This window comes from Euphorbia lathyris, chromosome 3 (genome assembly GCF_963576675.1).
Source record: "Euphorbia lathyris chromosome 3, ddEupLath1.1, whole genome shotgun sequence".
NCBI lineage: Eukaryota > Viridiplantae > Streptophyta > Magnoliopsida > Malpighiales > Euphorbiaceae > Euphorbia > Euphorbia lathyris.
Window position 1 is genome coordinate 80,575,848 of NC_088912.1, and position 22,387 is coordinate 80,598,234.

At 38.3% G+C, this 22,387-nt stretch overlaps 2 protein-coding genes across 2 annotated transcripts; one reads left to right on the top strand and one right to left on the bottom strand.

Annotated features, from left to right (window-relative positions):
- The first annotated feature begins 14,077 nt into the window (after positions 1-14,077).
- On the top strand, positions 14,078-17,323 carry LOC136223111 (glycosyltransferase BC10). Its single transcript, XM_066010925.1, has 2 exons — positions 14,078-15,137; positions 16,527-17,323. Exons 1-2 carry the CDS (start codon positions 14,631-14,633, stop codon positions 17,163-17,165), a joined length of 1,146 nt encoding a protein of 381 aa, XP_065866997.1. The 5' UTR covers positions 14,078-14,630; the 3' UTR covers positions 17,166-17,323.
- Positions 17,324-18,058: 735 nt separating this feature from the next.
- On the bottom strand, positions 18,059-21,372 carry LOC136222987 (IAA-amino acid hydrolase ILR1-like 4). The gene is made up of 5 exons (XM_066010705.1): positions 20,857-21,372; positions 20,450-20,575; positions 19,758-20,072; positions 19,175-19,303; positions 18,059-18,872 (listed from the first exon to the last, which is right to left on the bottom strand). Exons 1-5 carry the CDS (start codon positions 21,211-21,213, stop codon positions 18,465-18,467), a joined length of 1,335 nt encoding a protein of 444 aa, XP_065866777.1. The 5' UTR covers positions 21,214-21,372; the 3' UTR covers positions 18,059-18,464.
- Positions 21,373-22,387: the final 1,015 nt, after the last annotated feature.

Genomic DNA, 22,387 nt, shown 5'->3' on the forward strand with positions numbered 1-22,387 from the left:
ATCAAAATGGGCAAGAATGAAGTTGTCTGCAGCTCAGGTATTCTTGATTCTGGGACCTCTGACTGGATTACCACCAGGAAAAAACAGAAAGCAAAAATCACTGGTATGTCTTCTGATTCCCGCTCTAGAGTCCGGATTAGACCCCCAATCCGTTTTATATGATAGTTTTATACTGGAATTGTCGCGGGATCAGTAACCGGGATACTCAGAGAGCATTAAAGCTCATTTGTCGTGTTAATCGCCCTGATTTGGTTTGCCTTTCTGAGCCTATGGTGATGTTTGATAGGATCCCTCTTTTTTTTGGAATTCTCTTGGTTTGGAACTGATATGCAACAATTCTGTTAGTTCTATTTGGGTTTTTTTTGTCACATTGGTTATCTCAGTCGTTGTACAGTTATTACAGAGCATGAACAGCACATCACAATCAAGTTTACCTTGGGTATTGATTCCTTTCAATTTTCCTTTGTTTATGGTAGCAATTTTTTTGACAAGCGTTGATTCCTTTGGAACTCTGTTGGAACTATTAGAGCTTGCAGTAAGAGAATTGTCATGGGGGATTTTAATGCTTTGACTGGGGCTCATGAGAAGACTGGCAGGGCTCCCTCTGAGGTGAGCTGTAGGGATTTTCGTGGTTTTATCAGTAATAATGGCCTGGTGGAAGTTGATAGCACTGGGCCCCAGTACACGTGGTCTAATGGAAGGTTGGGAACCGAGAATGTGGAAAGCAAAATTGACAGAGTTCTTGTAAATGAGGATTTTGTGGACTCTTGGGATAGAATCAACTACACCATTCTTCCCCGTCACCATTCAGATCATTGTCCGCTCCTCCTCTCTTGCACGACGGGCATGGCTAGGAGGCCGCGGTTTCGTTTTTTCGAAATGTGGACTACGGCGGACTCGATTAACAAGCTGATTGCTGATCACTGGCAAGATTCGCACATATCACTTCCTCCGTCTCAGCTTCTGTGTCACAAGTTAAAATCTCTTAAGCCCAAGCTTCGAACTTGGAATAAGGAGGTTTTTGGAAGAGTCGACGTGAATATTGCCGCTGCAAAGCTTGGTTTAGAGAACATTCAAAAGCTTATTTCTGATCTTGGTCTGGATGAGGAGAGGAGGGACCTGGAGGTAGTGGCGCAGGGGGTGCTTGACCTTCAGTTATACCGTCAGGAGCTACTGGCTCGTGAGAAAAGCAAGGAAAAATGGTTGGCTGCAGGGGATAGAAATTCAAGCTTCTTCCATCGCTCTATCAAAATCAAAAAGGTGCATTCCTCTCTGGATAACTTGCTTATTGACGAAACCTTAACTTCTGATGAGAATGCTATTGCTCAGCATGCTGTAGACTACTACTCTTCCTTATTCACTGGGGACCATTTACATATTGATTATCCAGCCATTGCAGCGGTCATCCCCCCATGGGTCTTTGACGAGGCTAACAGCCAGCTCTTGCGTCGGCCCTCATAGGATGAGATTCGGACTACGGTTTTCGCAATGAACCGTGATAGTTCACCTGGCCCAGATGGGTATGGAGGAGTGTTTTATCAACATTTTTGGGGAATTATCGGGACTGATGTGTGTAATATGGTTCAGGGCTTCTTTGACACGGGTTATATGGTGCCTGGCATAAATTCCAGTATCATGACGCTTCTTCCAAAAGTTGAGGGGGCTGATGAAATTCACCAATCTAGACCCATTGCTATAGGAAATTCCAGCTATAAGATCATCTCCAAAATACTCTCTGATAGATTAGTGCCGATTGCTTCAGGATTGTATCAGAAAATTAGTTTGGGTTCATTAATGGTCGAAGCATCCACCATTGTATAGCAGCGGCTTCTGAGGGGATAAATATGTTAAAGAATAGGTGCTTTGGCGAGAATATGGCATTGAAAATAGATATTAAGAAAGCGTTCAATACTCTGGACTGGAACTTTATGTTGTATGTCCTTGAAGCCTTTGGTTTCTCCTTACAATTCAGAAACTGGATCCTGGAAATCCTTCGATCTGCGCGGATCTCTATTGCTTTCAGCGGGGGCAATAAAGGTTACTTTGCTTGTTCTCGTGGAGTGCGTCAGGGTGACCCACTATCGCCTATCCTTTTTGGCTTGGCTGAGGACTTCTTCAGCCGATGGATGGACGACCTTGTGAGGGAAGGAAATTTTGTTCAGATGGGCTACACCAGGGATTCTAACTTTCCATCGCACTTTTTATATGCGGATGATATGTTACTCTTTGGGAGAGCTACATCTAGTAATATGCATTGTGTTCGGGATTTTTTTGCCTTTTATGCCTCTATTTTGGGTCAATGGGTAAATTGGGATAAATCTGAGGTCATTTTTTGGAACCATATCAACAATCAGCGTTGAAGCAGATTGATGGATATCTTGGGTATCAGACAAGCTTCTCTCCCTTATTACTATCTTGGCGTCCCTCTGTTCCAGGGAGCTCCAAGACCTCGATTTCTGCAGCCTTTGGTGGATAAATTCCTTGCTAATTTCAGTCTCTAGCGTGGGAAAACACTCTCCTTTGCGGGTCGTCTCACTCTTATCAAAGCCATTTTGACAGGTGCCTTGATTCACTCCTTTTTTATTTATAAATGGCCTGCTTCCCTGCTCTCCAAAATCAACAAAGCTATCAGAAACTTCCTCTGGACAGGCAACAGGGACCTTCACAAGCTGATTTCGGTTCTGTGGAAAATTTGTTGCAATAGACATGATGAAGGTGGTATAGGCATCAAGGAATTTAAGCTTTTCAACTCTGCCTTGCTTGGGAAGTTTAGCTGGGATTTAATCCAAAATAACTCGTTCATTCCCACCTTGCTACGATCGAGGTTTTTTGAACAATCAGGGATCCCTCGAAGGTACATTTTAAATTCCGCGATATGGTCTTCTACATGGGACACTATTGCTCAAATCAGAAGTGAGATGGTTTGGTGGTTTGGGAGTAATTCATCGCTGAATTTTTGGACGGATTAGTGGATTTCTCCGTCGGTATCGGATCAGCTTGGTATTCCGGTTCAGGTTCAACACAATCTTTCTGAACCTATCAGCAATTTCAGAACTGATGATGCTTGGACCAACTTGCATCGGCTACCCCACCATATTCAGCTGAATATCAGATGGATCAGTCAAAACAAAGAGGGCTCGGACACCTACGTGTGGAAGCCCTCAGCTTTCGGCAAGCTAACTGCGTGTGAGCTCTACCGCTTCCTTCGACCCGCGGCCCTAGTCGACTGGTATAGGTTCCTATGGAATGCTGCTGTCCCCCCTAGAAGATCGGTTGTCTGTTGGCTTATTATCAATAAGCGCATCTCGGTTCAGACTAGCCTCCAAGTTTGCGGATTGAATATCGCTTCCAGGTGTGAATTGTGCAAATGCAACATTGAAACCATTGATCACCTTTTTTTCATCTGTCCGGCTGCTATGAGCTTTTGGTTTCTGGTATTTAACATGTTTGGTGTGCCTTGATGTCGGGGTATGAATTTTGCTGAATTTTTCTTATCGGTGCGCATAGTACGACTTAGGCGTGGGCTGCGTTTAGGCTGCAATCATGCGATTATTACCAGCTTGTGGTTCATTTGGCAGACTAGGAACACGATAATTTTTAAAGATGAGCTACCTTCAATCCAAAATCTGCAGCGTCGTCTGCATGTCCTCATTTGCGAGTTCCGTCCCCGTGAACGCCCTCCGCCTGCTCCGGATCACTTGATTGTGCATTGGCTGCTGCCGTTAGCTGGTTGGACAAAGGTAAATATGGACGGTGCCATGTCTGGTGCACCGGGAAATGGTGGAGCGGGAGGTATTTTCAAAAATTGCAAGGGATTCGCCAAGGGCTGTTTTGCTTTTCCGATCCCGGACACCTATGCGCATGTTGCTGAGTTAATGGCTATTATATTTGTCGTTGATACGGCCTGGGAAAGGGTTTGGCATTACCTCTGGATTGAATCGGACTCTCTTTATGCCGTTAATTTACTTCTTTCAAATTTCACAGAGGTTCCCTGGAAGGTTAAACAGGATTGGTACAGATGCCTAGCTCGAGTCTCTGCTATGAACTGTCGAATCACACACATTTACAGGGAGGGTAATCAAGTGGCGGATCGGCTAGCAAGCTTTGGCAAGACGGCTTCGTTGATTGTTTGGTGGACGTCAGCTCCTTACTTCTGCCAATCTTTCGTGTTTGATGACATTTGTAATTTAGCTCATGTTCATTTTCTTTAATTCTTTTTTCTTTTCCTTTTTTCCTCATTCTTTGTAATTTTTTCTATTCTTTTAATAATATTCGGGTTGTTGGATTTGTGCTGGGGGTGCCAACCTAGTTGGGATGCCCGACCTCTCCTTCGCGTCCCATCCTTTTAGTTAAAAAAATGTCCTTAAAGTTTTAAATCATATCATGGAAATAACTTTTTTTTAAAGCTATATCATGGAAACAACTAGAGAACACAATTAAACCAAAATATCTGAAAATCACGAATAACATGTGACAATATTTAAAAGTGAATAATAATAATAATTCTTTTTAAAAATTGTTTTTGTTCTTCGTCACTTAGGCAATGCATATGCAGAGCCAGACGGCTAAAAATCGCCTAAGGAGCCAATATAAAATTTCTCAAAATTAAGCTGTATTTGGACTATAAAAGTAAGATTGAGTCATTTTAAACAAATTTAGAGAAATTTATCATCTATCATGCATTAATCAGGTTGGATTATATATTTATACACAAACCCAATAAGTTAATTAACCATTCTGAATCTTAATTTGTTGAAAAATGGTGGGGGGGGGGGGGGGGGGGCTGGAACCATCCATAATAGGGGTAGTTCTATGGTCAGGGGGGACGGAAACCATCTATAATAGGGTTTAGCAGAAAACCGTTTTATCTTCATCTTCCTTCTACAAAACTCAAAATCCCTAAATCTCACTACTTTTTTCTCTTCAAACGAAAAGAACTCAAGAACTTGTTGTACCTACACTCCTTCATCCCTTTGTCGAAAACTCACCGTTCATAAATCCACATACTTTGATTAGGACTTTATAAGTACCCAAAAACCCTTTTCCAGCTGGATATTGATAAAGAAATGGGAAACCTTCTTCCATATCCCAAAGTTATTTATACATCTCTTATGATCGAGTTTTACGAGGAACTCTATAATTCCCCCCAAAACGAAGACACTCCAATCACTTTTGTCCAAGGAGAACGCTTCACCATCACTCCCACCTACCTGACAGATCTACTGGATCTGAGCTTCACAAGTTTGGAGATGAGAAGAAAGTTGATAACTTCTATTCCAAAGATCTTCAAGGTGAACTCATCTCAACATCTCTACACCAGAAAATAAGACAAGCTCACTACAAAGTGGTGAATTACATTCTGTCGAAAAAGGGCTCAGTTAACTCTGTCTCCAAACTGGAGCTCTATGTAATGTGGCACATCTTGGAGAATAAGCCTCTGAACCTTCCTATCCTTCTTATCTCTTACATGAAGAAGGCCAACACCCAACTCATTTATGGCTCCTTCATCACTCTCATCCTAGCAGACCAAAAGATTAATATTCTAAAAGGTTGATATTCCATCCAAGGCCCTGTCATCAACAAGAAGATATTGTTTGGATTGGAATTTGACAAACAGTACAAAATCGTTCTTGGTGAGGAACTTAAACCCGCCAAAATTTCCAAACCTAAAAAGGGGAAGAAAATCTATGAAAGCAAGCATTTAGAAGCTACTGAACCCAAAAAGGCTAAAAGAGCCTCTGAAACTGAAGCTTCTAAAGTCTCTAAACCCACATCTTCTAAAGAGCCATCAATGAAGAAGTAGAAGACTTCTTCTGAACATGTTACTCGAAAGCCTCGTTCCATGAGTGTCGTCATCAAGCCACAATCAACGCAGCCAAAGGAAAAATTTCAGGTCGTTGCTGATGACCTTTCAAAGGCTGCTTAAAAGCAGAAGAAGGATCCCACTCATCTTGGTTCTGAGTCTAACTCTGAATCAGATCAGGCCATGTTTGACATTTTGGATGCCACTACTACAAAAGCTCTTCATCTCAACAAAACTGCCAATCCAAATACCTTCGTCGGAAGTGGATCAGGCAAACTAAGCTCTAAAGTCAATCCTCCCAAGCCTCATAAAACCGCTCCTTCTACTTCTCCAAGTCAAAAAGATGATCCTTTCATGCCAACCTAACCTCTGACTAAGGCTTTCGTAGGACTCCAGGCAGAAGTTTGCATTAGAGTCAATGAAAATTCCTCTCTTAATATTCAAGCCATTGATCTATCAGCTTATGAACTACTAAAGCCTTTGAACAAGCCTCCTCCAACTAAATCTCAATCTAATGAAAAATATATTATTGATTTGGCCAACACGGCTCAAAAAATTGTTGATCATGGCACAACCAAACTTTCCGAGGTTGAAACCAAAACCACGCAAGCACAAAATACTCCACTCTTTCTTGAAGAACATCTATCTTTCCAAATTCAAGAAGCTAACAATCGCTTACTTGAGGTAGTAAAAAATTCACCCATTCCCCACATTTCTCAGCCTTTAGTGATGGTTGCTCAATCTATTGGAGAAATTTCTGTCCTTCTGAGTGAACTCACTAATATTAAAAGCCTCCTTCACTCCATTGCTGCACTTATCAGTCAACGAAGGATCCACACTTATTCTGATAAAATGGCAACTATCCAGCTAAGTATGTTTTCACATATGGCTCAACTGGAGTATGCAATAAAATTCATTCATTCCGTTGATGCTATTTCAAACGATGTGCATCACAATCTTGATTCTAACCTTCAAACAATTAGTGATCATATTCACGATCTTTTCATAGGCCATACCCAAGCTTCTAAAGAATCTTCTCAGGATCTAGATGTCATTCTGAGACTTTGCAAGGAAAATCAGGAGTCTATCAAACTTCAGGATTAGAAGCTGAATTTGATTTTCCAGAAGCACATATCTCTGGGTACAAGTCGCATGAGTATTGTTCAAAATTACTCTCACCACTTAACTGCATGTGCCTTCTAGAACACTAAATCTATTCAACTACTTCTAACTGAGTTGAGCTGAGCAATCAAATAAACCTATCCCTTAAAGGAGTCACTATCTTTCAAAACATAAACGCTGAACTTGTAAAGAGTTCTGAAAAACTTCAAAAAGTTACTTAGCAGCTAAATTCTTGATCTGTTTCCTCTACATCTGCTGATACTTCTTGATCCATTGATGATCCCCAAAAGGGGGAGAACAAGAAAGTCGCAGAAGAAAACCAAGAATAAGACAAAGATAAAGCTTCTAAACAGTGTCTAGTCTAGTCTAGGTTCCTTAGCTATAGTGTTCTTATAAGTTTAAACTTTTCTAAATATAGCTATATAAATCTTCTGTCTATTTATTTATAAATAAATTTTGAATTCTGACTTATACTTGTTTCATTTTATGATATGATATATGTATTGAATTTCTCAACCATTTCAAGCTCTGATACTTATATTAATTTTTTAGCTCTGATATATACTTGCTATTGAACTCTTTAACTCTCTTATTCTTTTTATTAATAGCAAAGTCAGTAGTTCAACCCTTATGGGTGAGTAATCAGAACAAGCATAAGTTCAGCACTTATGGGGGAGTAAGTACAAATCCATTCCTTCCTTCGAAAGTCTTTGTCATCATCAAAATTGGGAGATTGTTGAAACCCAATTTTGATTAAGTTTTGATTATGACAAAAATAACATTAAATGAATAAGATATCTCTATAGATTAAAATTCAAAATTATTATTTTTTTTGAATAAAATATAATTTATTATTATCTTAAATCAGAAGAAAGAACATAAAGTATAAACGATAGTGGACAAGCCCACTCACCACGAACAGAACTAGAAGTAACAGCCTTAGCAAGACTATGGGCTGCTAAATTCGCTGATCGTCTCACAAAAGAGATAGAACAAGTGTTCAAATCTCGTAATAAATCACAACACTCACAAATAACATCAGACAAATATGATAATCGAATGTTTTGATGTTGAATATCCCGAACCACCGCCAAACAATCAGATTGAAATTCGACGTGTCCTAGATTGAAATCCTTGACCCATGATAACGCTTCGCGGATCGCCATAGCCTCTAACAAGGGAGGATTAACTGTATCTGCAAGATAGCCCATACGAGCCACAAAACATCGCCCTTAGTGATCTCATAGAAGAAAACCATATGAACAGAATTTATTTTGGCTATCAATGCATGCGTCAATATTGCATATGAAGCTACCGACGCTGGGCTTTTTCCACTTACTCTGTGCATTTGAATATGGAGTAGCCTGACTCGGATGACAATTCTGTGCAGCCTGCCAAGCCACAAGTTCTGTTGCTGCCGAATGACATATTTCCTCAGGAGTGTGAAGCTTATCGTTCCATACTTTGTCATTTCGTGCCTTCCATAATTGCCAACATATCATTGCGATATGATTACAATCGCTCGTTGCATCTTCAAGGAGATTGATAAACCACTGAATGAAGCTGGTAATCTGATCCATTCGATTATCTTAGAAAAAAATTTGCCAAACCTGATACGCCCACGGACACCCGATGAAAACATGAAATTCATTTTCTCCAAATGCGCCACAAACGGGGCAACAATTAGGAAGAGAGCTATGGCGGGATGCAAGGTTGTTTAGCATTGGTAAACAGTTAGTAAATATTCTCCATAGACAATTCTTAATTTTCGGTGCTACCTTCAGGTTCCAAATTAAATTCCAGTTGATTCGGTTTGTATTTATCAGAGACCTCGGTATTGGTCCCAATGCTTGAAAGTATCCGCTTCTTACCGTGTACGCTCCAGATTTATCCTTCGGCCAGAACCATCCATCTTCTGCCCTCCTACGTCTGATAGGAATGGAACGAATAAGCGCATCATCACGTCTATTAAAATTATTGTTGATGATCTCTTCATTCCATCCCCCATAATCATTCATTAAGTCTTTCACAAGGCCTATTTATAATGATGCAGCAACCGAACTCGTGGGATACGGATTCTAATCGTCAGGAAGCCATGGGCTATTCCAGATGGAACTGGACTCTCCATTGCCAATCTTCCATCTCAACCCCTCAATCAATAAATCACGACCCGCCATGATGCTACGCCATATGAAAGAAGGGTTATGCCCTAAGGAAGCCTGTAAGAAATCAACATTAGGAAAATAACGTGCTTTCAGTAATTGAGCAACCAACGAATTCGGATGTCGAACAAGCCGCCAACTTTGCTTAGCCAACAATGCAAGATTAAATTTGTGAATGTCACGGAAGCCCAATCCTCCATTTGATTTTGGCCAACACAATTCAAAATTAATTAATTACTTTATGAACTAACATTTTGTTAAGTATGAAATAATTGTTAAAGCAATTAGGTTGCCTCTGTATTAGAAACAAAAGGCCTTTTACCAATTAAAGGCCCAGACATAAGGCCCAAGTCCACATTCAGAAGAGACAATTGCATTGTCTTCCCCAAGTTTGGCATTTCTGGTTCTTCGCAGAAAACAATCATCTTTGCAAACAACCCATCTCTCTCTGTATACCTAAAAACAGAAACTCTCTGTAAGATCAGAAACCAAGAGAATATCATTGGATGAAGCTTCTCAACGGTCCTTTGAGTCAAAACAACTAATTTCCCAAAATAGTAATTTTGCAGTCAAACTAGAAACCAAGAGAAAAGTTGAAGACAACAACTTTTCAACGGACATCCTCTTGGTTAAAATGACTAGTTTGAAGAGTTGTCTATTTAAGAAAATCCCAATAACAAATTCAAACAAGAGAATTCAATCGCAAAAAGATATATACAAGATATACTGTGAAAAGTGAAAAATAGAGCAAATTGTTAAACACATTCAAACTTCATACCTGTATAATCGTTTGAGAGAGAAATTAGTTCAATTCATTTTCTATCTGAAAATCTATAATTTTTCTATTGTTCCCAATAGACTTTTGTCACTTTAGTTATAAGTAGCAAAGTGTGAAATAATGTGAGCGTTGAGTGAAGGAGAGTACTTTATTCAAGCTTAGGCTTTCTATAAAAGGTTTGTTCTCTACCTGTAAAAGAGATCATTAGTGGATTAAAGCTCAATAGAAGGTATCTTGAGGACTAGACGTAGGCAAAAGGTCGAACCAGTATAAATCTGTTGAGTATTTATTTCTCTGTTATTGCCTTTTATTTCTACTCAATTATATATGCTATGAACATTATCTCACATTTCAACACTCTGAATATTCTTGAAACCGTGCATATTTTCTATATCATTTGCTTTATGTTCTTGAAACTGAATTGTTGACAAGCTCAATAGACTGAAATTGCATCTAATACTGAAATTACTCTTTGTGCTATATTAACTTAAGTAAAAGGTTTTAAAGGCGCAAAATTACTCAATAGTTCTATTAACCTCTTTAGAACTATTTCGCTTTATTAGGGACCAACAAAGCTTTCTCAGAATATTAATTTTTTTTTATAATAGATTAAATCGTTTCTTATTTACACTAAGAGAGAGTTACAATATCATACAATTAAACTATAAACTAAGAAAAAAAGGAGATTGTTAGCATAGAAAATAATCTACAAAAATATATCACTCATTTTAGTATATCTTTTCTTATTTACATATTATGAAATTACAAAAGTTGTACCTTACACTTTCTCCTGCTGAGAGAGGTTCGACATCCCTGTCGAATATATGTTGACGAAGTCTTCAATCTTCTATTTAAAGGATTAGAGGTTTGATTCTTTTTGCCGATTGATTTCTTCCTTTTTGATAGGTTACAAAAATAAGTAATTTTGAATATATAGATTAGGAACCTAAATTTTAAGAAAAATATTAAAAGCAAAAGCACTATTGTTTTTTTATTTTATTTTTTGGTGCATTAAACTCCTGATTTCTTCCTTTGGGCTTGCATATCTTTGATCAACACTCTAGGATAATTAAAGACCTTCTTTTTCAGGACATCCTAGGCGTCTCATTTCCTAGGTTGTGTTACCTGTAGCCCCTAGGCTACTCTATCTAATCCAAAAAAAAAAAACTCCTGATTTTTTTTATTTGTACACATTAAGTTTCATAAATTTTTTTTACCACATTAAGCCAATGATAACTAAAAAGTTGGATTTGAACATAAAACGGTTACAAAAAATATTATTATCATTTCACTTGTATTTGAAATTTGTATTTTTAAAAATTTGAAAGCAACTTTTGACATGTATAATATGATTATATGAAAATTGTAAAATCTCATTTCGAACTGTAAAAATATATTTTCAAACAAAGATGAAATGTATAATATATTTTTAACTTAATTAGATGTTTATAATTAACTAATTTGATAAATACGAGCGTCATATAATAGAAAAAAATCAATGAATTAATTAATAAAAAATCAATGAATTAGATGTTTGCCGGTCGAACTACTTTGGTCAATTCTGCACTGGCAGGCGCTCTTGTTCATTCCTTCGTGATTTATAAATGGGCAGTGTCTCTTCTTAATAAGCTCAACAGGGCGATCAGAAAGTTCATCTGGATAGGATGTAAGGAATCAAAGAAACTTGTTATGGTCCCCTGGTCTATCTGCTGTAAACCTCAGGAACGCAGCGGGCTTGGAATTAAAAATTTCAGAATTAGTAATTTGGCTTTGCTGGGAAAACTATGTTGGGAACTGCTTAGAGGTTCATCTTTTGTATTGAGCATTTGCGCTCTCGCTTCCTGTTTGTTTCAAGCCTTCCAATAAACTATATTGTGAGCTTTTCTATCTGGACTTCCTGCAAGCTCGCTTTCACGATGATGAGAAACCAAACGAAATGGTGGATTGGAGTTAATTCAAACTTGAACTTCTGGACTGACAGCTGGATCAGGCACTCTATTGCCGACATGCTCTAGATCCCTCGCAAATCTCAAACTGCTTTGTTCAGTAGAGTTGGCGAGTTCAAGGAGGGGTCCTCTTGGATTAATATTGACTGATTACCGCCCTTAATACAGCATAGCATACAAGAGATTCAGGGTAGCTTTGATGATAAAGACTTCTGCGCTTGGACACCGACTGACACAGGTAATTTCACGGTCAGGAACTTTTATATCAATCAGATTGCAGCCTCTGATAATGTTCCCTGGGGCCGATACATTTGGAAACGACACATCTCGCCAAGCAGGTCGTCTGTGTGTTGGAAAATTTTACATGACCGGGTATCTACCCAAGATGCACTCCAACTTCGTGGTTTCCAACTAGCCTCGCACTGTGAACTCTGTAAGTGCAATTCAGAATCCCTGAATCATCTTTTTACTCTCTGTCCTTAATCCGCTACCCTCTAGAATGCTCTTGGCAATTTGTTTGGTATGGTTATTACTCCTTCAGCGCCATTTGATACTTTCTTCTCCAATTTACAATCTGTTGGTAATCGAAGACCTTTGGCTAAATTTTGGAATCTGGCCATAGTTACTTGCCCGTGGCTCATATGGTCTGCGCGCAATAAAGCTGTTTTCGATAACGAGCTCCCTTCAATCCAAACCGCAGTGTTCAAACTTAGAGGCTACATTCGTGAGGCTAACTTCCTCCTCACTGGTTTTTACAGCAGTACAGCTCATGCCTGTCCCCCGCCTGCGCCTAACTTCACGCTAGTTCGCTGGATACCACCACCTGCGGGGTAGCTTAAAATTAATACTGATGGTTCTGCTGTCGGATCGCCGGGTGCTGCTGGCCCTGATGGTATTTTCAGAACAGGTAGAGGATTTGCTAGAGGCTATTTTGCATTTCAAATTCAGGATTCTTTTGCTCACATCGTCGAGTTGAGGGCAGTTATCTTCGCGGCGGAGATGGCTTGGGAAAAGAGCTGGCACAGCTTACGTGAAAATAATTTATTAGATTAAAAAAAGTTATTAAACTAAAATTTATCAAGTCTAAATAACATATCAATATGATAACAATTATGTTAAGTTTTCATTCAAATCAATTATGTTAAGTTTTCATTCAAATCGGATCAGACCTGGGCATGGATTGACCTGGGCCAGACTCGGGTCTGGTCTGTCGGGCTTTTAATAAAGCCTGACGAGCCCAAACCGCAAAAAATTTAGTCGGGCTCTAGCTCGGACCTAAAATATGAATCCCAAGCTCGCTCGTCCAAACCTATCTGTATATTTAAAAAATATATTATAATTTATATTTATATATTATAAATATATATTATAATTTATATAAATATCACAGTAAATTTTTTTTTAGAAAATATCAGAGCAATATTTATGTTTATAAAAATATAATATATATATATATATATTATAGTATATCGGGTCGGGTTGGACCGGGTCGATGTAAAATTTCTAAAGTCTAAGCTCGTCTAATTTTTGGTGGGTTTATATGGGCTTGGGCCGGACCGAGCCTGACAGCATTTTCAAGTGTTCAAGCCCGATTAAATGGGCTTGGGCCTGGGCGGACCGGCTGGGTTCGTCAGCCCATGCCCAGGTCTAAATCGGATACTTAAAACAAAGTCATTAAACTTCACCAATTGAAATAATTTAAGACCATGTTTGGTAAAGAGCTTTTTGAGGTAATATTATAGGTTTGAGCCATTTTAAAGGTTTTGACTAGTCAAATCTCTAATAGTAGTGATGTTTGGTGAAGAGATGTTTTAAAAAGATTATTGGATCTAAAAAACTAATTTTGAAAAAGCTTATTTTAGGAACCTTTTCAATTATGTTATTGTTCTATCTCTTTTTTACTCTTAATTATTATCCTTTGACACGAGATATATCATATTCTTATTTATCATTTATCCAAACAACTATTAACAATAAACTAAATTTTATTTTATCAAACAAATTTACACGGCTAATCAAATCAACTAATTAAAACAGCTAATTAGCTAACCTATTTGCCAAATACAACCTAAGAGTTGATCCAATAACAAAATATTTGGAAACATTGGTTTATATACCTTAGTTAATTCGACAAACTTTTGGTAATATTTTAATAACTTATTTAAAAGAAAATAAAAGAAAAAAGTGGGCCCAGCAAACAGTATGGTGAAGAGTAAAGACCGGAAAGAGAAGAAAGGAGACAAAATCCCCATGAAATAGTTCCTAGGTTTTGTCACTCCCACACGGCATACGCACCTTCTCCTTCTCACTCTCCTACTTCTTCTCTTTTTCCTTCAACTTTCAACTTTCAATTCAACCTCAGATCATCTCTTCCCCCTCCTTCCTTAATCAAAGCTTTCAACTTTCCATACCTCCACACCCTATAATGTGTGAACCCCTCTCCACTTCCTTCTTTCCTAAACGTTTCTCTTAATTCTACTCTCTCCCCCCTTTTTTATGCCCATTCTCGTGCTTCTCATGATCCCATATTTGCCAAGATTTGTGGGGGCGAAAAAGGATAGATTTTGATTCATTATTCAATTCCCTTCTATTCTCTGTCATAATAACCCCTTAGTTTCTCTCTTACTGTCTTTATCATAACTCCTAAGCTCATGCGTTATATAGGTTTTCTCTTTTCTTACTAAATTGGCATTGGGGGTGATTGAAAGCTTATGTTCTATTTTCTGTATAAGATGCCCTTGGATGCTCATGCTCTTGATCTAGATTTGTTATTTGGGGAGATTTAGTTGCTTTGAGATTCAATTTCAGGAGATTCTAAGATGGCAATGGAGGAGGGCAAAGAGCCTGGTTTTAGGTTGAATCAAAGTAGGCCTTTGCCTCTGAAACTCCTTCAAGTTTTTTTGTTGTTTTTAGTTTTTGGTCTTGGGATTTCAATCACTAGTATGTATATGTTTCGATTTTTTGGGATTCAAAATGTTGTTCCTGCTGCTATATCAAAGTCCAATATGATTTACCCTTGCTTTGAAGAACCTAATGATATAGAGAACTGGATTAAACCGCCTTCAAATTTGATGCATAGGATGAATGATACAGAGTTGCTTTGGCGTGCTTCATTTGTTCCTAGATTGAAAAAATACCCTTTTGCAAGAACTCCAAAGATTGCCTTCATGTTCTTGACAAAGGGACCATTGCCATTAGCTCCCCTTTGGGAGAGATTCTTCAAGGGCCATGAGGGGCTTTATTCAATCTATCTTCATTCTTTTCCACCTTATGTTGGAAACTTTACGGCATCATCTGTGTTCTACAAGAGGCAAATCCCTAGTCAGGTATTCAATTTCTCTCATAAACTTCATTTTCTGTCTGTCTGTTCCTTTGGATTCAATTATGTTAGTTTATTGAAAGTTTTAACACTTTTGACATGTATGTCACGCCATCTATTAAATTATGCTGGTATAAGTTAATCGATCTCAAATCTGGTGCATTACTTTTGAGATTGATGCTTATAGAATCTCCCTTTAAGTGTTTCTTTTGGTGATTGAATTGATGCCCCTTATTATTGAGAGTGGAATACTCTTTTTTATGTGCCTTTTTATCTTCTCTATTTAAGCCTTGTTCTCTTTTGTGTTTTTTTTTCCATTGGTCTTCTGGTAGTTAGTTTGTTGATCAAAATTAGTGGAAAACAGGGAATTTAAATCAAAATAAATATTGATTTGTCTAAAACCTTAGCCTTATCTAGAATCAATTGTCCCTTTTATGTAGGTAGAAGGTGCCATTGGAATGATTAATCAATCCCGGGTTTTGCTAAGTCATAGGTTTCTTCAGTTCTGTCCTAATGATTGGTGTTTTAGTTGTATAATCACTGGTAAGAATTGCCAATATAGAATATTTAGAAAATTCAGCAGTAATGTTGAGCTGAATGGTTAGAATGGCTTCATGGTGCTCCGAATATATGACAGATTGGATTGTTTTTTTAAAAATAAAATTGGGAGTTGCTCTCCTAAATTAAAAAGAGTTATCTATCCATCCATCAAGGAGGGACTTGTCTGGCTGCCTATATGATTTGCCAATTTGGTGAACTATAGGAGCTAATAGTAGCATGGGGACAAGGTTCGTCTAAGATTGTTAAGTAGGAGAAATCTTGTATAATATTATGAGCTCCTGTCCTTCCTTCTTGCCCATCAGGGGATTTATTTGACGAGACGAGGAGAAGGACCATCATCATCATGTATCTTTCAGTCAGTTTGTCTAAGATTGTTAAGTAAAATAGGAGAAATCTTGTCCTTCCTTTTGGCCCGTCAGAGGAGTTAATTGACACCCGAGGATCGGAACCATCATCATTGTGCATCTTTCAGTCAGTTTTTTGAAGTGCCCTTGAAAGCTCAACTTCATGCTTGGCTAATTGTTTGATAATGTAGTAAATATTGTGTGCGTTTGACCTATTGATTACTTGGTGTAAATGGAAAGTCATTACATAATCATGAAATTCATGCACTAGCTATTCCAAGTGAGCAATGAATTGTATAAATTCTGCTAATGTCATCCACATTTCATGTTTGGACTAGCTGATGCTTACTTGGAATTAATAGAGAATGGTACAAAAACAGAATTTCCTGGAGAAAGCACTTGAAATTTGTCTTTAAATTGGTTACTTACTGGAGTTAATGCTTGGCTAGAGTTTTGTTTTTTTGATAATTACTTCTGTTGATTTTGTACAGCTGGTAGAGTGGGGAAGGATGAGCATGTGTGATGGTGAAAGGAGGCTCCTAGCAAACGCTTTGCTCGACATTTCAAACGAATGGTTTATCCTATTATCAGAGGCATGCATTCCTCTTCAGAACTTTAGTATCATCTATCGCTATATATCCAGGTCACGCCAAAGTTTCATGGGCTCATTTGATGAACCTGGACCATTCGGTAGAGGGCGATATAATTTTCAAATGCAGCCGGAAGTGACACTCGAGCAGTGGCGTAAAGGATCTCAATGGTTCGAAGTGAACAGAAGACTTGCATATATGATAATTGCAGACACCACTTACTACCCCAAGTTCAAAAAGTTTTGCACGCCAGCATGTTATGTCGACGAGCACTACTTCCAGACAATGCTGAGTATCCGAGTTCCACATCTCTTGGCGAATCGAACGCTGACCTGGACAGATTGGTCGAGGGGTGGTGCGCATCCAGCTACGTTTGGGAAGGCGGATATTACAGAGGCATTCTTCAAGAAGATGTTCGAAGGGCAACCGTGCGATTACAATAACCAGCCAACTACTGTGTGTTTTCTTTTTGCAAGAAAGTTTGCTCCCAGTGCTTTGGATCCTTTATTACAATTATCATCTAAAGTTTTTCATTTTTGACATAGTTTAGATTGTTAGATGATTAGTTCAGGTGCCTGATTTGCCCTTTCTGTGCCGGATCTGGGCAATGTACTCAAAATGAGTTAATAGGTTGATTATTTCAAATATTGATGACAGGGAATTTTGAGATGTATAGATATTTAGTTTCTATTCTTATACATCTTTATACTAATATCATGTTGCAATCTACTCGTCTTGTGGATCAGGTACATTTCAACCTACCATAACTTTTTTTTAAGACACAAAAATAGAATTTGGCCCTTAAACTTGAAGTCAGAGATAGTCTAAGTCAATAATTAAGGTTGAAATTGAGCCTAGAAGGACACGTGATGGTTATTTCGGAAGGAAAATCACTTAATTTCTACTAGAAAACAATAAACAGTAACAAAAAACAATGGATATAAACCAAACTGAGCCTAAATTATATTGATTTAAAGTGTAGGAACAGGAGAGAGAAGATGGTTGGACCACCTTCAATGCAGCAAAGTTGTTGAAGGTGGACCTGCAACACGTATGGTGATGCATGTAATGTTTTGTCTACGTATTCATAGCAACAACTGGTCACTTTCTATTATAGGCAAACAATCATCTGAAAAACCCATCATCCCCATTACAATATTACCTAAAGTTTCCTCCTTTTGAAGCTATTCTCAATAAATTGACACCAAAAGAATACTTGAGATTGATATCACTATCTATCTATCATCATTTAGAAGGGGACCTTTGCTGTTGCAGTGGACTATCAATGGGTGATAGACCTACCCCTGCTCTGAAACTATCTCATATCTACCTTTGAATTTTGCTTTCTAAATCCATGTCCAAAAGGAACAACCACTAACAAATAAAGCTCCATTGATATGTCCTAATTAAGTAAACAACTTGCAAAGGAGAAAAAAGGCAAAAATTTGAAAACATTGAAATTTAAATGCATAGCTTTCCTCAATTACACGAGTGGTAAACAGCAAACATGAATAAGAAACTGTAATTACTGCTAAAATCTTATGACAAAAGCTCTTCAGATTTTACTTCTAGGGTACCAACTGGTGTAATGAATAAGGTTTACATGAAAGAATGTGAACTCAGAAGGTTAGAAAAGCTCTTCAAAGACTAAAAGGTACATGAAATATTTTCATATTAATCAGCGTGTTCCAAATACTGAGGGAAAAGAAAAGAAAAATAACTTCAATAAGCTATATATACCTATGACGAATCATCAGAATGTTGACCTGTAAAAATTTTATAAGCTTTCAGATCAACAAGAAGTTTATATTGATTTGTGATGTTGGCGAAGAAGCACCTTCACAATTCGTCATGATGTATTGCCCCTGGAAGAGGAACTTGTGATTGGAATTCGAGAAGATACCTAGCAGCTAATGATGCATGAAGAGCAGCACCATAAGGAAGGGTATCCTCATTGACTTCAAATAAGGGTGAGTGAGCAAACGGAAGCTTTTTACGTGTCTCGTTTTGCATTCCAATGAAAAAAAAGTATCCAGGGATAGCCTCTTGGTAGAAGGCAAAATCCTCGGATCCCATCAATGGTTGCATGTCTTTAACTTTGTCTTTGCCAAGCATATCTACTGCAACGATTCTAAAGTAGTCGTGCAACTCTTTATTGTTTATGGCAGGAGGGAAAAAGGGTCTCTCCTTCTCAAGGAAATCAGTTATTGCTTTACACCTTTGTACAGAAGCTTGCCCTGTGACCACCTGTTGTTCAGTACGAAAAGCACTAGGTAATTAGTAACAAGATAACCGGAATGAAAGGGCAAAAATGGTGCAAGGTCGAAAGTACAATGAAGAGAATAGCATAAAAGTCATTCACAGGGAGATTTTTGAGTAGGGAAAACCAATTTATGAAAGAGAAGCAAGATTTAACAATTTTAGGCTGGATGAAAATTATTTGTTCCCGAATTAAAATACCCTATTGTATCCTCATGAAGAATATAATGCTCCAAATTCAAATAAATTGCTTGCTAGTTATTGTGAAATTCATGGTTGAACTAAAATACCTCATCGATACGCTGCCTCAGTTGCATAAAGCTTTCTTTTGAAAAAGCTCGGAAGGTTCCACCAATTGTAACCGAATCAGGAATAACATTGAACGCACCACCGCCTTGGAATTTTGCAACTGTGACAACCTGCAAGTCATGTTTCGAATTATGTAGATATGATAATAAGAAGAATGATACATGAATAACAAAGAACCCATGATTCCAAAAGAAAATAATCTCTCCATTCTATCAAGAAACGAAGTCAATGTAGTGTTTCTTTGATGAAAAGCTGTATACATTTTTGGGTGCATATATTAAATTAATTTAGGAGAGTCTCTACATTAAAAGAGTCCTAATACCACATGAATGTTGTATGTATGTCTCAACTATTAAAAAATTACCGTGGATTTAGGAGCTGCTCAAATGCTAAATTTCATAAAGAAGATCATTCAAAGACCTTGAATTGATCATTTAGCAGAACTAACCCTGACTAGAGTAATGAAGCAAATAGGCAAACTAGGTCAAAATAAGCCGAAGATTTGTTAGTTGCTTATAGGAGGGAAACTTAAAAGTACAAGGATGAGAATAAAATGAAAGTTACCTGTGAGTCGAGTGGATCAGCTTCCCTTGAAACAAGATGTTGTAAGCTAACAATGACATTAGAAGCTGCCAAAATTGGGTCTATTGAGTGCTGAGGGATGGCAGCATGACCTCCTTTTCCACTTATAACTGCTTCAAAGAATCCACTCCCAGCCAGTAGAGGACCAGGCCTGGAAGCCACATGACCTACCGCCAAACTCGGATCAACATGCAATCCGAAGATGGCATTCACATTCTCTAATGCTCCTTCATCTATCATTTTCTGTGCTCCACCACCTCCTTCCTCAGCTGGTTGGAAAAGAAGAACAACTGTTCCCTAATAATACAACAAAAACTAATTAGCACCAAGAATGTACAAAACACAACATTGTCAATCAGTAAAGTGCATACTCTTTACAATATTTCCTTTCTAACACACGAGCAGGCATGTAAGAGATGTAAATATGTCATAGATATGACCCGAATATGACCCGAACAAACCCTCACAAATTAGTTTCGTTCGTGTCCACTTTAATTCACTCAGGGCCAAACTTCAGAGCATATTTTCAGCAAAACAATGAATAACTTAAACATTCATGATTCATGATACTTTCACCCAAATACACATTCAGGATAGTGGGTTCAAGTGATATTAAGATTGTTCCAAGATAACAATTTGTCTAGAAAGCATTAGATACTGAAAGAGAAACTAACCTTTAACTCATTCTGATGATCTTGAAGGATTTTTGCTGCTCCAAGAAGCATAGTGACATGGGCATCATGTCCACAAGCATGCATCTTTCCTGGAACTTTACTCTTGTGCTCCCACTCCACCATTTCCTGTCAAATTAAGATTCCCATTAGGTCAGAACTCAGAAAAACCAACATGATTAAGGTATTGTACTCGAAGAAATTCACCATAATTAGCAGAAATAGTTAGAAAAACAAAAAATCTAAACTAATTTCAGTCCAAACATGGTAACAATCAATTAGAACATCACCCACTAGGCATCCCCTATCAATTAGAAAATAAGAATTCAATTCAAAAGAATCCCTCAATTCGGCGGTACAATCTCTCATTGAAACATGACATCTGCTGTACAAGAATAAGAAAGCCAAACCTGTAAAGGGAGAGCATCCATGTCCGCCCTTAATGCAACAAAAGGGGGTTTACCCGTCCCAATAAAACCAAGAACACCAGTAACTGCAAACGGGTGTTTATAATGAACACCTAATTTATCCAATTCAGCTCTTATAATATTACTAGTCTCAAATTCTTCATAACCCAATTCTGGATTCTCATGTATCTTCCTCCTTACACCGACCATCCAATCAACAAGCTCTTTCCTCTTAGCGAAATCGAGAAACCTTGTTGAAATATCCTCGGATGGGTGGCCATCAGAGGTAGAGGTAGAGGTAGAAATTAAATCCAAGAAATGCAAGAAGAAAAGCAAAGAAACCCAGCTGAAAAAACTCATAATTTTGTGCAGGAAGTAAAATGAAAGAACAGAAGAAGTTGAGTTGTTGTGGTTGAAGAAGACGGGTGACGTGGTGGGCAGTAGAAAGAACTGTTTTTGTGCGTTAGTGAAGTGGTCTCCACTCCTTTCTTTCTCTTCCTCTGTCTGTGTGAGTGAAAGTGGAGATCTTTGGGGCTTTATGTAAAAGGAAAAATGGATAGGAACGGCGGCATTGATATTTTGATTCTTTAGAGCACCGTCACCCATGTGCCAATTCTAATTTCTTCACGTGTTTTATTCATTTTCTTCCCCATAGGAAGGATAGATGATCATTATAATCATAATTGATAATGCTTTTTCATCCACATCAAACCATAGTCAAACAGAAAACTAAGGTAGGACGGGGATTAGCGCTGTGCATCGGTTTAAAACCGAACCGAACTGAACCGAATTTACCGAATACTGAAATTAAAAACCTTGTACCGAACTGAACCGGTGTATGAACATGATAACTTGTGGAGAATTTCCGATCAGCTTCCGTCCCTGTGGGGGCGTCGTTGGGTTCGACGGGGGAAGCTCCGATGCCAAAGTCAGTATAAAGTATGGAAGAGTAAACTGAATTGACAAAGTAGGATTTCTAGGATTGTGTGAATGTGTATCTTGCTAGCTTGAGATGCAAGCTATATATATATAGTCGTGAAGTTGTAACCTTTAGTAACTAGAAAGTCTCCATTAATGTTTCATTAATGGCGGTTACCGGTTTCCTTTAGGTATGTCCGTTATCTTATTAATAGCTCATTAATGGCCTTTATTGCGGAATCGGCTCCGCTGCTCAGCTGGCGGACCGAGGGGTCATGGCGGATCTCCACATAGGTTTGACTGTGGATCTCACGTGGCGGAGTCTTGGTGATCCGCCTGTCGGATCTCCTAGCTTGATACGTCATGGCATTCCGATATCAGGTGGCCGATCTAGGCGAATATCTACTTTGATCCTTTGGATAATATCCCAATGTTATCAGAAGCCCCCCTAAAGTTCCTTTAAAGTCCTTTAGGGCTTTTGAGCTTCTTCGCGCGCCGTCATAATGACTTGCATTGATGGTCACTCTGTTCGATGCCAATCGATGGGTGATACGTGTTGTAGGCGCGCCGCTCGAGGAAAAAGAAAACGCCTTCTTCCTTCATCTCTTTATCTTTC